Raw genomic sequence first — 16121 nt, forward strand, 5'->3', positions numbered from 1 at the left:
TAACGACAGCTCAGGTGGTGAGATGAGTTATTTATGTTTGTGGGGGTGGCGGCGTGTGTGCGCCTTCTTTCAGAACCGCAGTATGGATACGTGTAAAGCTGTTAAATGCATACGCGCGGCGCATAGCAGACGAGATGTTTGGTATGCATCAGGAAGTGTTGGTTGTGGAAGTTTCAGTTCTGGTTCAACATGAACTTGTGGCGCTCCGACTCTTTTATAGACGCGTTAGTTTGGGTAGAAGGTATCTGGTGTAGTTGGTACAGCACCAGGAAAGTCAAACTGCTGTTGGACGAGGTCACCACCTAAAGAAAGGCCCAGCTCAGTTTCAGTTAAAGTGCACAGTATATTTAACATACATTTAGCATTTTACTTTACTGTTTGACAGGCTGCTAAAAGGTGGATCGGTGGTTAGCATCGTAGCCTCACAGCTAGAAGGTTACTGGTTCGCCATCTTTCTGCGTGGAGTCTCCATGTTCTCCCCGTACAGCGTGGGTTCTCTCCAGGTTCTCCGGCTTCCTCCCAAAAACATGTTGAGGTTAATTGGTGATTGTAAATTGTCTGTAGGTGTGAATGTGAGTGTGCTTGGTTGTCTGTCTCTAAGTGTGGCCCTGTGATAGACTGGTTACCTGTCCAGGTGAACCTGCCTTCACCCTGAGTCAGCTGGGATAGGCTCCGCCCCCCATGACCCTGGTGAGGATTAAGGTGTAGAGATGATGGATGGATGGATGTTTGACAGGCCTTTCCAACAGCAAACCAAGGCTTTAACATAATACTGTAGCATCACCAAGCAGAACATGGGAGTTGTTGGTCTGTTGCTGTGAAACTGTTTTACATTGACTTGTCTTAGTATTTGTAGACTATACTGTCTAACATCCTTCAGTGCACCAGATGTTTCCTGCTCATCTCTAAGCAACGTCTCGGTGTCACCAAGCTCGTCAACAGACGCACCGATGCAGAGGTTTTACGTAGCTGCTGCTTCGACAAATACGATTTTATAACGAATATGAAACCTTTTTAAAACTAGAAAAAAAAAGCAGAATTCTAATTTTAGCGTCAGTTTTTCAAGCGAGCATCTAAATCTGAGTTAAAAGCTGATACGGAGTTATCTAATCTAACTCTGTGAAACACTACCCTGTCTCGGGGCCTTGCATCCGGCCCGGCATTAAATCCAAGTCGGAGCTAATGTTGTCGGTGTTTTAACTGAGGATTTCCACAGAACTCCGGTGGAAACTCCTGTTGGGCCGCTAAGCAGCAGCTATCAGTCAGTCTTACAAGACTGAGGATGCGTATAATTTGCTAAGCCCACGCTGCTGCTGCTGCAGCGATACGTGTAGAAAGTTTACAGGAACGAATGCAGCCCTGTCGGTATTTTGTCGCGTGTCCTCGTCGCGCGTTCGCACCCAAATCGCACCTCCTGCACGCTGGAATTTGATGTGTAGGAAAACAACGCCTTTGCAGTTAAAGCTGAACAAAGGGTACATATGACCAGCGGTTTGTTTGCCAGAGCGACGCTGTCAAAAGGTAACGGCGAGGGAGTATCATATTAAAGATAAGCAGATACAGTGTGAGAGAAAGTGAAAGGGAGGGAGGGAGATTAAGAGACAGACATAAAGGTACTGGGTGGGATCAGTGCTCTGAGCAAGATGTTAAGGTCAGGTTTCCTTACCACCCACTCCCCAACCCATGTACCTCCTCCTCCTCCTCCTCCTTTATCCTCCTCCCCCCCGATAAGCCACTCTGCAGCCTCCCTCCTCCCCTGTAACACACATCCAGCCTGCTGCCCACCTACCCCTCAAAATCCGCTCCTGTGCAATCTCCTGCGCATCAGCTGCCAAATGAAGTTCCTCTTTAGAAAAAAAAAAAACTTGGCTGTCGAATCGTCTGAGGCATCGTGCCTGGCGGCGAAGGCAGCCCTTGTGTTGAAGCCAATAATCCGGCGTCAGGGCTTCAGGTGCGCAGAGGGCCGTGATTGACAGGACTCGATATGAGGCCCTCGCCTCACTTGACATTTGGGTTTCATAAGGTCTGGAACAAAAGGCAGGGGCAAAATAATCAGAGAGGGGCGCAGGCAAATAAATCTGTTTATTCCTCCTCACCTAGACCCCCCTCCTCCTCTTCCTTCCCCTGCACTCGGCACCTCCTCTGCTCGTCCACATCACGGCCCAAACCCTTCGGAGGAGGAGGAGGAGGAGGGGAGGGCATGATATTACCTTTTCGGAGCCTTAGTGGATTCACGCACCACGACAGCAGGTCACTTTAGGCCCTGTGCTTACCTGAGATATTAGTTTTATGTGTGGTGGATAGAGGTGTGTGTATTTGAATGGCTGAGGCGGCGTGTGTGTGTGTGTGTGTGTGTGTGTGTGTGTGTGTGTGCACAATGCAGTGTATGTGTGAAGGGGAGGCAGAGACAACAGAAAAGACGGAGAGACTGAGGCAGACAGACTGACGGGGAAAGAGGATTGATGTGGTGTCATGTTGTGGATAACCATTCGGACGCCCGTGTGTGTGTGTGTGTGTGTGTGTGTGTGTGTGTGTGTGTGTGTGTGTGTGTGAGAGTGTGAGTTTGAGCAAGAAGAAGAAAAAAATGAAAGCAGGAGCATGTCACCGTTACAGAAGCCCTCTTTTGTTATGTCACGCAAGAGGGGGAACGTACATTACAGCTAAATAGCCGCATTAGGCGACACTTAAATTAAGAAAAGAAATGCAGAAGTGCAGCACGAGATGATCGAGATTTTTCCGGTCAGTGAGTTCTGCTAAACGACGGAAAGCGGCGGTTAAGAGAGCCGCTGACCCAGCAGCAGCAGCAGCAGCAGCGTGTTTCGTCTGCTCACACCGAACATCTAGTCGGTGCCACAGGCCGACACACACCCTCAGAACCAACGCTGTCAGCTGAGCCACACAGTCCTGCTCGTAATATTTCAATTTACCCAGCAATAGGTGTCCTAATTGGATTGTGGCGCTTGAAGGGGAGACAAATAATGCAAAGAAATGTGCTGCAAGTTGGCTCTGATTCTGCCTCTGTTAAGTCGTTTTACACACACGGGGGTATTTGTGTGCGTGTTCGGAATATATTCAGGCCTGAGTCTGAGATGCAGAGCTTTTAGTTTTGATTAAAAAAAGAAAAAGGAGATTATGGTCAAGCTATTGCACATTATGTTGTGATATAAACAGCAGGGTTATTAGACGAGGACTGACACTAAAGCATCTGCAAATCACAAGTAAAGGAGCTCAAGTACAGGACTTTATAATTCTCCACATTTCAGAGTGAACTCTTGTTTTTTTTGCTCCGCTACACGTGAGTCAGCAGCTTTAGGTGCTCGTTAGTTTTTTAGGTGAAGTTCTGACACGTTTGCAGAGAGAATCGATAACCAATTTTTAAGCACCTGCATTTTTAAGAACTAAACAAGCCAACAGCGTATGAAAAAAACTAAAATATGTTGCTGCCTCAACCATGACGGTGGTTTAAATGATGCTCCCTTGTCATCAATAACGACAATCTGATGATATGATGCATGATGCAGCAGTATGACAATGAGAGGACACGTTCTGCTGCAGGTTGAGTGGCTTTACTTTGACGTTTCAGTTGCATTTTGTGTCTGTGATTGTAAATGATTGAATGCAGGTCTGTTAGTTGTGAGTCTGCAGAGTGACTAAAAGTGAAACAGGCCAACATGTCACCGACACAGAATAAAGGATATGCAACCTAACATGACCCACCTCTGGAGCCGTAATAATAAATCAGACGTAAGTGTTTACATTATTTTGCCCTCCATATGATTTACACCTCATGCTAGCAGGCTGTGGTGCCTCCGAGCGAGCTGAATGGGAATTTAATTGCAGGGTTGTAAGTGCAATCTGTGGACATAACAGCAGACTGTTTAATAGGCGATTCAATTAAGAAAAAACAAAACAGGAAGACACCTAGGGGCCATATGTTCGCCTGTGCCTGGAAGTCTCTATGAAAAACACATAAGTCAACAGATAGTTTCCAGATTAATCCCTGTGACATCCTTTTGTACCAGACCGAGCCCCCACGTGGGGAGTCCGGATGGCTCGGTACGCGATTGGACGCTTTACGCGTGATTGGCAGGAAGCTGCGGCGCAGTGTGCGCACCTTGCCGCCGCCATTGGCTGCCTTTAATGGCCGCTCCTCCTCCGGACCACACACCATTGGCTTCGGGGGGCTTCGCGGAGGAGCCGGGAAGTTGTAGTTCTTTGCAGCAGTCGCACATCTGTAGAGCTTATTATCGACTAATATGAATTAAACTACACGTCCCGACGTCACGCTACGGGGCTCCGGTAATTGTTGTGAATATGTAATTGCGCCCCGTACGACTGGTTGCTTCTAAATTTGGCGTCGCAGGGGCAGCGCTGCTCCAGTCGGCGAGGTTGGTTCGCTCGGTCGGTCGGTGCCGCGCGAGGATGCGAGGAGCGTTAACGGAGGCGAGTCGGAAATAAAGCGACACAACGAGGAGGGACGCGGCGGAGAAGGCTGAGTGTCGGCGGACAAAGCAGGGTCATGAGTGCAAGGAAAAAGAAAAGTTGATGCTTCGTAGGAAAAATCAGAGAAAATAAAGGATTCGTTGTTAATTTGGGAGAAGAAGGAAAGATTTGTGCGCATTGAATGAGGTGATTGTATTTTTTTATTTTCTGGAGAAGACTGATGCAACTTTCATTATCGCACTAAATGGACTTTTGAAATACTGTGTTTGACCAGCCAGAGGTCCGAGGATGTGTCCAGCTTTCACGGAACCTGCACGCAGCCCGAGAACCGGCCACTGACTGACCTTTTTTTTTTTTTTTTTTTTTACGCACGGGGGGAGAAAGATCGGTTCCCGTTCGTTTTGTTTTCTTGTTCGTGTGGATGAACTTTACAATACATTTTTAATGATTCGAGATCTGAGCAAGATGTACCCCCCGGCACGGCATCCGGTAAGTAGAGAGCAGCAGCAACAGTCAAGGCACTATGTCAAAACAGCGCAGATTAACAGCAGCGCGCCTGGTGCGTAATCAGTTTAGATCAAGTTTCCGTGCCACTGCGCGCTCGCTCTGACAATTGCGCTCATTGTCAAACTGCTGCAGCTGTATGCGAGAGTGTGTGTGTGTCTGTGTGTTTGTGTGTGTGTGTCTGTGAGTGTGCGTGGGTTAACGTGTTAAGGAGTGAAACCCAAAAGGCCATCCCCATCACAGAGGCCTATTGTCAGCTACAGTCCTGCCTGTGTGTGTGTGCGTGTCGTGACACTGAACTTTGGTGGCTCAGTTCTTCCTCTCTTTCCCTTCGCACGCTGTTTTCTTTTTTTTTCCTTTTCCTTTCTTTTTTTTTTTTGTGGTTTTGTGTCGAGGTCCCCCACCAGCCGGGACAGCCGTTCAAGTTCACTGTCACCGAGTCCTGCGACCGGATCAAGGAGGAGTTCCAGTTCCTGCAAGCCCAGTATCACAGGTGAGAGTGTGGATGGAGCTGCAGCCACATGACAGAACTCTGATGAAGCTTTGGACAAATGATCATGAATTTGATCTCTTTGGTGTTCCAGATCCATGTCAGGGCTGCAGCAATTAGCCTCCAGTTGACTAATTGATTTATTTATTGACATTACATGAAGTATCCCTCCACGAGCTTCTTAATTGAAAAAGTAGTGTGGAAGTGTTTTCTGGGCTCTTTATTTTTTTTATTATTGTTGTGGTCAGGCATTACAGGAAGTCACCTTGGCCTCACAGCCTGATATAAATATGACAAGTGAGTAATAATCAGCGGATCAATCAGTCACAGTGATTCACTGGTTGCAGGATTAGTTATAAAAGGAAACCCTCAGATTAGGTTTGAGAGAAGGTTGATTTGTGTGATCTGAGCCAGTCGCGTGTGAATCATACAGTATGACCAAAAAATTAGGGATGATGCAATGACACGAAATGGAAGACAGAAAATCGATTCAGGTTTAACATCTGATTGAGAAATGAAGTTTGACGTGCATACATCCGTCTGGAGCCGCCATGAAATCCTCAGACATCCAAACAGTCCCGGTTTGTCTCAGGTCCATCTAACCACAGGTAAACCCCATCGACCTTGGTATGCACGTCTCTCTCCGCGAGTGCAAGTGGTGTGAAATACTTTTTTACCCGACATGATGAAGTGTGAAATACATTGCTCGGGGCAGAACCATAAGCACGATACCAATGCATAATAATCGCCCACTCCCGGCCACCTCGTAATTATGACCCAATCACCTGGTGAGATGAACCAGCGGTCCACTTTGCTGGCCAATCCTCGGGCTGAACGGGCTGAAGGGAGGATGGTGTGCTGCATGCTTAATGCTGCAGCTGCCTGGATTAAACCGTTTCATGGCGGTGAAGAGGAGGGGAGGTGCTGATTTGGTGGAAAAAAACAAAAAACAATGAGTACGGGCGGGTGAGGTGTGCATCCAGGTCTCTGGAGAGTTTTTTTGCTTTTCGTGGATGTTGCTTCTCATTTAGGGGGAAGTTAAATCTATGATGGAACTTTGTTTTTGAGGTTAAAACATTTGTCATTTATTTAATCTTTTTATCGATCTGTTGGCTGAGTTGATACCTGGAGTCGAAACCGATCCAAATATTTCCTGAAAAGTTGAAGGTTTTCGTGCAATGGTGCCAAAAATGTTCAGCTGAGTCCAGCATTTATAATTAAACCACATTAGGAAGCTATTTTTTTTCCTTCTTCTTGACATATATCAGTGTTGCAAAAGCGTCCTAACATCACACACCTGATGATTTTCTCATACAAAGATGCTTGAAAGCCTCCACGCGCTGATGTATGGGAGATTTCCGGTAGCTGACGACATTTGAAAGAGTTAAGCTTTAGTGTTAAAATGGATCCTCATTATATGGTTGCTTTTTTGTCGATGGTGCAGTTTAGGCTTCCACTCACACTGTAAGAATATATGATGAGGTTTGTGTGGTCGTCCATTGATCCATTAATTACTGCACTGCACCTGCTGAGTAAGTGCCTGTGTCTGCAGGGGGAAGAAGAAAAAAAAAAAAAACTGCTGCCATCCAAACAACTTTTTTCTTTTTCTTTCTGTCTTTGTCAAATTGAGAAATGCAAATTTAAAGCGACAGGATGCACAGACTCGCAGCGGCACCTCCAGTTTCAGTTTGTGGAGGTGTTAAAGTCATATGTTGTGATTTTGTGAGGAAGCAGAACGAAGGCTTTTAGATATCCTGTTAATCGTGGATCAAACAAAACGTTCTTCTTGTTTCTTGCACAGTCTGAAGCTGGAATGTGAGAAGCTGGCCAGTGAGAAGACGGAGATGCAGAGACACTACGTGATGGTGAGTCGACTCGTGTACTCATTAGTATTTTTGGCGTGTGCAGAAAGAGGAACAGAGAAGACGTGTTTCGCTGACCTTGCTTTGATCTCTCCTCCTCTCAGTACTACGAGATGTCGTACGGCCTCAACATCGAGATGCACAAGCAGGTAAGAGACGGGTTTTTTTCTTTTTTACTAAGAAGCGATTCAAAGCACACCGGAGTGGGTGTGGAGGGGAATGTGGATGTGAACGAGATCAACACGAGTTTTTTTTTGTTTTAAATTTGTAGCTGCTGCTGAATTCTACGATTATTTATTTACCACCTCTGTTTCTTCAAACTACAGTGAATTTATGGCAGCTTTGAATTTAAAGACCTGCTGTTTTTCTGCAGGAACACCGACGTTTTAATTGTTTTATCTCCTTGTAATGATGCTTTTTTTTGCTTTCCTGTGGCGAACACCTCAGCCATGTGTTAGCGTATTAGCTGCAGAACTGCGCGTCTGATTTCCCTAAAGATGCAGCATCTGCGTCCTTTTTTTTTTTTTTGCAGCTATTTACAGAAGACTCCTGTAGACTTCCTCTGAATGAAGCTCTCATCCTAATGCACATGAAAAAATGCCACAGGACCTAAAGTTGAACTGTTTACTCCAACGCAAATACTTGAAAATGAGATTAAGACTGGTAGCCACACCCACTGTACTCTTACACCTTAAGTGCAAGAAATAAAACGACTAACTTACTGTTTTATGTTGAAAAATGAGCTTTATTTACACACCAACCTGTAAACTTTAAGCTTATTTTAAATCAGTTGTTGTTGTTTTACCTATGAGCTTTAATAATTGCATCCAAATTAGTCAAACATCCTCTTAAATGCAGTCAGGCTTAGAATTAGAATTAGAATAAAACTTTATTGCTACACCAGAAAAAAACAACACAACACCAACAACTGTCACAGTTTAAAATATTGTGTTTTCTCTTTCTTAAATCAAAGACAGACATAAATCCATATTACCAGGATCATATTTTCTGCTTTCATATAAAATGACGTGCTGATATTTTGCAGGAGTGTCACAGAAAGAGCAAACACGGTATTATAGGACCTTCATAACAGCATTTAATTTTACTTTAAAGAATAAAATATATCAGAAGTATTTCCTGGTTAATTTCTATGAAAATTGAATGTAACAGTAAAACAAGCCTGTAATGTATGTTAAAGGTCGTGTGTTTCAGAATAAAAACCTTCTGTATTTACACAGATAGCACAAAAAAAAAGAAACAGACGACAGAAAGCAAAAGCAGGCTTAAGAATTCAATATCATTCCTCATCTGTTCTATTTTAGAGTGGCTGGCTGCCTTGTGAGCTTGAATAGCGATTTCACATGTGAATAATAATTTCGTCCGTTTAATTGAACAAGAAAATGGGCTGAAAAATGAGTCGAGTGAACGAGGATTTGGCCTTTAACGAGCCTTTACATTACTGCTGCCTTTTTTTAAACACGGAAGGTCATTAGCATAAATGTCTGTGTTAACCACACATCAGCTGCCAGGATAAATGGACCACAGCTAACCAGCTACACATTCATTTCCAGAGAAATGGTGTGTGCAGCCTGTGTGTGTGTGTGTGTGTGTGAGGGGAAGTGATAAATGCTTGGCCTTTGTCTCGCTGCGTGTGTGTGTGTTTTTCTGTATCTATACAGTGTGTTTACTCTGCTGCGTGTGTGTGTGTGTGTGCATGTGTGTGTTTAACAGCCTGTACATACTGTACATGTTTACTCTGTGTGTGTTATTGTGTGTGTCTTTGTCTGTCGGCACACTGTGGTTGTTTATTTAGTTTTGTGTGTGTGTGTGTGTGTGCGTGCTCGTATATTGTAGAGATTTACTCGGGGTGGGTGTGTGTGTGTGTGTTTGCCTGTTTGTGTGATTGTTGCACACACACACATGCAGCTTTTTACTGGCACACTAATCAGCCTGGTCTGATGAAATACGGGGTCTCTGCTATAAATCCCTGCTGCTGTGTGTGTGTGTGTGTGTGTGTGTGTGTTTATATGGGCAAGATAGACAAAAATAAAAAGCGGTAAAATGTGGCCTGTCGCTGTGCGTGCTGCCCAGTGATTTCTGTCTGGAGAGTGAATCCCTTAATTTCTGCCAGCGCTCTGTGTGTGTGTGTGTGTGTGTGTGTGTGTGTGTGTGTGTGTGTGTGTGTGGAGGCAAATGATTGTGACTCTTACACCAGCGTGCCCGGCCGCTAATGTGTCTTTTCTATCCGTGGCATTCGATGAGACGATGCGAGGAGCAGGCGGCCGGTTGAGTGGATGCCGAGATTGAAGAGAGCGAAGTGGGGGGGGTGGTGGGAGGAGGAGGAGGTGGTGATGTTGTGGAGGGTGGAGGGGGGCATTAAGGCGGTAGTCGGCCTCCGCTACCAAGTGAGTCGCTAATATTGCTTGTTTAGCATTTTCTGAGGGTAATAGGCCCATTGATTTTTGGCTCTGCTCTCTGTTTTATTTACACAGAAGGGCTCCGGTGCCCGGGGAGTGAAATGTACCAGCGCTCGTTAAAGAGAAATTGACTCGTAGATGGAGGAGAGGACAGGCGGAGGGAGGAGGAGGGAGGAGGAGGAGGAGGAGGAGGAGGAGTGTAGAGCATGGGACCGAGCGGGCGAGAGGACAGCTAATCAATTGCAAATTAGCGAGGCTGAAAGAGAAATAAAGCGAGCGAAGGATGTGGAGGGAAGAAAGGGAAGGAGGAGGGAGGAGAAAGTGGCGAAAGAAGGGAAGTAATAAGACGTTTTGATACCGAAGACTGGCAGTGATTTCAATGAGGTCTGACAGCTCATTTCACTGCAGCCGATAGGGAGCCATTTGTCTCGTTTTGAGGAGTTCGGTCACGTAGTCTGGTTCCTTATTTGGTGTTTTGATAAGATTTAAATCACGCTGGAACCTTTAAATTGGATTGAATACAATAATATGATACCGGCTGTAATTATTTATTCATCTCTTCTGATGATTTAGAAACTTTAAATATCAAACCTCTGCATAACAGGAGGTTTAAATGTTGTGGTGGTTTCCAACCTGGGGGTGGAGAACCCACAAGGGGTCACACGATAAACCCGAGTGGTCTGAATGAATAGAGAGACATTTTTCAAAATGCCCTTATTCCCTTTCTTGCTGGTAGTTAGATGATGATTGATACCCCTCCTGTACGCGTGTGATGAAGCCAGCAAATAGTCGGCTTCGCTTAGCATAAAAGCTGGAAATGCAGCCGACAGCTGGCTGGGCTCCTTCCAGAGGTAATAAAAATCCACCTACCGGCACCCCAGAGCTCATTAATTAAAGTCCCTCTCTGCTCATTGATTTTACCCCTAAAAAGTCATCCCTGAGTAGCAAAGTTGCGTGTTCAGAACCATGTTCACGTGAAAATAATCCTCTCCTGGCTTAAAAAAAGGCCTTAAACATCCTTCCCTCTGCTGCTTGCTGCAGCTGGAGCACACCAGCTCACCTCCAACTCTGCTCCGACCCTGTAAACCAGCTCTACACAGTGGCAGGTTGTAATATTATTATTAATATACCTGGAGTTTTAGGAGGAACAGTGATGCAGAAAGCTCCATCCTGAGGATTGGTTCCTGAGGTTTGTGACACGAGAAATCCTGGAAGTCTGAATCCGTGTTTTTGAGACTGTCATCAGGACGTCGCATTTTGAACGTGGAGATGATGAGCGTGGTGTCGACTGATTAGTCTGCAAATGAAATGTCTTCCAGCATATAAAAAAAACATCATATGGACATGTTACTGAGGTAAAACACCTTAAAGGGAAAATTCAAGGGACGAAAATCTCTTTTGTTGTCTGACAGATGCAATTTCTGACTATTGCTAACATGCAGATTATGTTACTGTCACTCATCATCAGTAATATAATATAATATAATATAATATAATATAGATAGATTGCTGGATCAAATCATGTATAATATAATGTTATTTTACATTAACATTCAGTTTGTTTTTGTTATTTTATTGATGTTATTGTGCATGTAGGTACAAAAATTCTATAAAATTGCATTTCCTTTATAGTGTCGATGATGTCCTTCTCAAACACTGGATGTTGTTTGTTTTAATTAGTGAAATGTGACCAAATTTACAGGAGATGAAATCATCAGAATCTCTGCTTGTAGTGAATTTGGTATAAAAGGACCTGAGCTTAGAGACGTCCACGGTGTCGCCTCTACTAACGACAGAGTTTAGCTGGAACTTAACGGAGAGCTGCACCGTTCTAACAGTGAATGAATGCAGCCTGAGCTCTTTGCAGCCGGCCCGTGTAACGCCCTTCTGTTTTTCCTCTCGGTCCCTCCTCACCCATCTCGCTGTGTGTCTTTCACACACCCACTCACAGTCACAGGGGAATGCAGCCTTTATACGGTGGGGTCCATTAGGTGTATTAGCTGGTGGTGAAAAGTGGTGCTGATGTGGTGCTTACAAAGCTCCACGGGGGAGACGGACATTTGATCTTCTATCTGACCCAATCTGACTCCAGGGCTCCTGCCTGATCTAATTTCTTTGTTGTTAGGAGTTAAAGTGGGAGTATTTCAGCTCTTTCTCTGTTTTCTGTTATTGTTATTATCCTTTCGGACAGTATCTTTAGTGATAAGTGTTTATTGCCGGGTTGTGTTTGTGCCTCGCCGCCTCGTTGTCACGTCGACAATATTGTAATCCAAACGAGTTCATGCATAACGAGCCGGTTCTTTCAGGCGGATGATGACGATGAAAGCAGCAGATTCAGCGGCTCAGACAGACTGAACCGTCTCTGGTTGATATTGTTGAAGTTTGATATTGTGCAGGTGATTTTTTCTCTCTTCTCTATTTTGGAGGAACATTTTCTCCAGCGGCTCACATACAGGGTCAGAGATAAATTCAGCGCCCATGATCTCACCTCGGAGGTCGCTGCTGCTTTATGTGACCACAGAGTTCCTCTAATCTAGCGCTAAGCTGCACGGATCGACCCGGTTTGAGTCCTAACCTTAGAGGATTCTGCCGGCCAGTCGTTTTCTTATTATTTATTCACTGTCAAGCCGGGCTGACAGGTCCAGGTCGAAGCTGAGCCCTGATTGTTGAAGAAGCAAATTCTTCAGGTTTGCACAAACTGCAGGAGACTTTTTTTTTCTCGAGAAGAAAAAGGAAAACGTGTTTTTTTCTCTTTGGTCTCTGCGGTGAGAGCGGCCGGGTTGGCCAAACCGGCTGACATCGCTGCACTCTGGCCGGCTTTCACGACGCTTTGCCTCTGATGTAAAATGTCACCTGAAATTGGTTGTGTTGCCTCATGGAAAAGCGCCTCCGTTTCCTCTTCTGCTCCAGTGCTTTTGTTTCCGTCGCGGTGCCAACGTCTCAGGGTCAACTCTTCAGAACGAATCGATCGCCGGTTGGTGGTTGAGATCGGCGTCTTTGCAACCGATCCGATAAGTTTAGATTCTTTTAGTTTTACTTTAAAAAGTAGAAAAACAAACGTTCATGTATCATGTTTGGCATGTTTTAGCCTATTTGCTAAAAAACACAATATTGTTGCAGCAAATCGTATCATCATTATTAATTCATCTGTATAATATCAATATCAATTTAACCATAAAATGCCACAATATCCATCCATCCATCCATTATCTAGACACCTTAATCCTCGCTGGGGTCTAGGACTGGTCCGATAGCAATTTCTGTTCTCCGGATATTCGGCCCAATTAATGACGAACATCCCGAATAGTTGGGAGGGGGTTCCGCCCAGGGGTGGGGCGCTCAGGCTCCGACGGACTGGAAGTAGGCGGGAAGCACAGGCAGCATTTGGCTACTGAGACCCAGTTTAGGTGTTTAGGTTAGCGGTCACAGTACCGTTTGTCGGGGTGGGGCATTTGCTCCGACGGGGCAGGAGTGAGCGGGCATTTCTACCATCAGCGGTCACAGTACTGTATTCGTCATCAGTGTCGGTGTAGGGGCGGGGGATATTCGGAGATCGGCTATTCGGGTCCAGCCCTACTAGGGTGGTGGGGGGCTGGAGTCTATCCCAGCTGACTCAGGGTGAAGGCAGGTTCACCTGGACAGGTAACCAGTCTATCACAGGGCTACACTTAGAGACAGACAACCAAGCACACTCACATTCACACCTACGGACAATTTACAATCACCAATTAACCTCAGCATGTTTCTGGACTGTGGGAGGAAGCCGGAGAACCCGGAGAGAACCCACGCTGCACGGGGAGAACATGGAGACTCCACGCAGAAAGATCCCGGGTGTCCTCACCGGGACGCCAACCGGCAACGGTGCTAACCACCGAGACACCTTACAGCCCCATGCAACAATATAATAAGCTTAATACAGTAGGAAGAAGAAGAAAAACACATATGAGAAACTGGAGAATGACCAAAATAACAATATTTTTAGCAAATGAAGTCACCGTTAGTTAAAGAGGAAAACCAACGAAGTCGTGTTCCAGCTGTTAGCTTCCAATTATGTCTGTATGGGATAAAAATAGTCTTAAATAAACTCATGCAGCAGATTCTTACCTTGAACTACGTGAAATCAGAGTTATTTGGTCTCATAGTTGAAGCGCGAATTGATTTGAAAAGCTGGAAACACGATGTGATTAAAAAAAACAAACAGAAACTGAGCGACCTGCAGTCGAAAGAAACCAGCGAAGAGTTTAAACCCGCAGAACTCGTTGTGGATTTTACCTCTAAAACCCATCAAAGTTACAGAAATTTTACAAGTTTTGTCCCTTAAAAATAATAAAACCTTTCTCCCTTCAGACCAGCTGGATGAGTGAATGTGTGGATCGGTGTCGTCGCTGCTTCTCAAACATCGTAAACTTCCTGCACAATGACGACTTGTGGAGTAATTTAGCCACGTTTGGAACAGATTCTGAAGAATGACGACACAGAAAGTCTGACAATCGGTTCCTTTGGTTTGTTATGAAACCCTGAATCTGTGTCTTTGAGGCCGTCGGCGGTACGCTGCAGCTTCAAGGTGGAAATCCTCAGCCGTGGCTTTGTCTGCTTCTTCTGCTCCTGATGTGTCATCTAGTGTATAAAAAATAACACCGTGTGGACTCTTGTTACTGGAGATGATCTTCACATGACTGAAAGGAGGACAAAAGCCCGATCGCTTACTTTAAAATCTATCATAATAGTCTGAGAGCCTAAAACACCATCGGCGGGTTCTGTGTTGTGTTTCCAGCCGGCGGCGGGACCTTGGCGGCTCATGTTGTGCCTGGTGGCTTGCTTGCTTTCAAGGCGATCCTTCCTACAGATCGCTGTAGGTGTCAACCATCCATTCACCGTCTCCTTCAACATCCATTAACTTATTCCAGGCTGGAGGAAGCAGCTCTTTTATTCACGCGCCTCTCAGGGGTTGACGTTTACCTTACAGACGATCGCTAACTCGCACCTCACCAAGAGCAGTTCCCGCCGTTTTTAAGGCACTTAAACCCAAAGCAGCCGCCTCGGTGGAGCTGGTATGTGCCGGGCAGCTCTCCGGTGTGCGTGAAGAACGGGGCAGAGAAAGGGCATGTGTGCTCAGCAGAGTCTTCCCTGGATAAACGTTAAATATTAAATGAAAATGTCAGTGTTTTAGTTTGTCTGCGCGAGTACCTGTGTGTGTGTGTGTGTGCAGCCGGAGCTCGGCGTTAATCGCAGGTAAGTTGAAGTGCAGCCCTCCCCCGTCTACTTGACCCCACGCGACACCCTAACTCCGCCGATTGTTGGTGCTCAGACATTTTGTATCTTGCAAAAATATTTTCAAGCTCTGCATTTACGTCCTCTGAAGTGCTGTGCTCAAAGTTCAGGCCAAAAAAAAGCCTCGTCAGAAAGAGCCCTTGAATGTCAAACGTATTTTCTAACATCGCAGTTTGTGAGGAAGCTCGGAGCATGTGAATAATCAAGACTGAACGCCACATGAATCAATATTGGTCCTCTTAAGTACATTATCTCTGTAATGTATGACTGCTAATGTCTGCTGAGTGAATAAGACTCAGATTGAAGTAGCGCTTCTGTCCCGTCTCTCTGCCCGGCTGAGCAGAAATAGTTTCTCTGCTGCACATCTTTTCTCTAAACTTGCAGAATCTTCACCTGAGCTGCTGCTGCTGCTGCTTTAGAGCTTCTTCATCTTCAGCCTCCGTCGAGATGGAGTCAGAGATGTAAAAGTCAACTTTCAGCCCTGGACCGCCGGGCCGTAACACTGAAAAAGAATCTGACAAAAATATAGAAGAACATGCTTTATTTATGTAGCACCTTGCTTCATAATAAAAAGATGCTGTTGCATTTAGTGGAAACTCAGTAAATCTACTATTTCTGCTTGTTCTTTAAATCTAATTTGCACTTTTGGCAAAATCTTGTGTGTTGTAGATCTAAAGTGATCAATCAGTTGATCAGTTTTATCAATCGGTTGCTTGTTTAAACCTAAACTCAGACTAATCTTGGATTAAACCCTTTGCGTGATGTTAATATTCGTCTCATGTGATGAGAAAATGAAAATCTTTCAGTTTTATATTGCAAAGCAGAACATTTTCAGAGACTCCACTTGAAAAAAATGAGATTTTTCTCAAATATTTATCAACGAATTTGCGACTAATTGATAAATTTGTTCATCTAGAAATGAATAGATGAATGTTTTGGTTGTATCACCGTTCAGCCTGAAGATCACAAACATCACCGGCATCCTCGTCTCACTACAAAGTGCAGATCACCGCCTCCTTTCCCTCCTGCAGGAATCGATGCTATGATGTTCGTCTGAGTTAATCGCAAGAGGAAACCCGGTCCGTTACAGCCGAACATACTCGGCGCTACCAATAAAGACGGCGCTGCTAATCC

At 45.1% G+C, this 16121-nt stretch overlaps 1 protein-coding gene across 4 annotated transcripts in view; it reads left to right on the top strand.

Annotated features, from left to right (window-relative positions):
• The first annotated feature begins 4432 nt into the window (after positions 1 to 4432).
• The window catches only part of LOC103361929 (transducin-like enhancer protein 4), a 40992-nt gene continuing 29303 nt past the window's right edge, over positions 4433 to 16121 (top strand). For 2 of the 4 annotated variants that reach the window (XM_008288141.1, XM_008288143.1), the window contains exons 1-4: positions 4433 to 4932; positions 5343 to 5440; positions 7239 to 7302; positions 7404 to 7448. In XM_008288141.1, coding sequence (XP_008286363.1) covers positions 4888 to 4932; positions 5343 to 5440; positions 7239 to 7302; positions 7404 to 7448 — 252 coding nt within the window. In that variant the 5' untranslated portion in view covers positions 4433 to 4887. The remainder of the gene's footprint in view (positions 4933 to 5342; positions 5441 to 7238; positions 7303 to 7403; positions 7449 to 16121) is intronic. The other 2 variants (XM_008288142.1, XM_008288144.1) reach the window with 2 other exon arrangements.

Source organism: Stegastes partitus, unplaced genomic scaffold (genome assembly GCF_000690725.1).
Source record: "Stegastes partitus isolate 25-593 unplaced genomic scaffold, Stegastes_partitus-1.0.2 Scaffold543, whole genome shotgun sequence".
Classification (NCBI taxonomy): Eukaryota; Metazoa; Chordata; class Actinopteri; family Pomacentridae; genus Stegastes; species Stegastes partitus.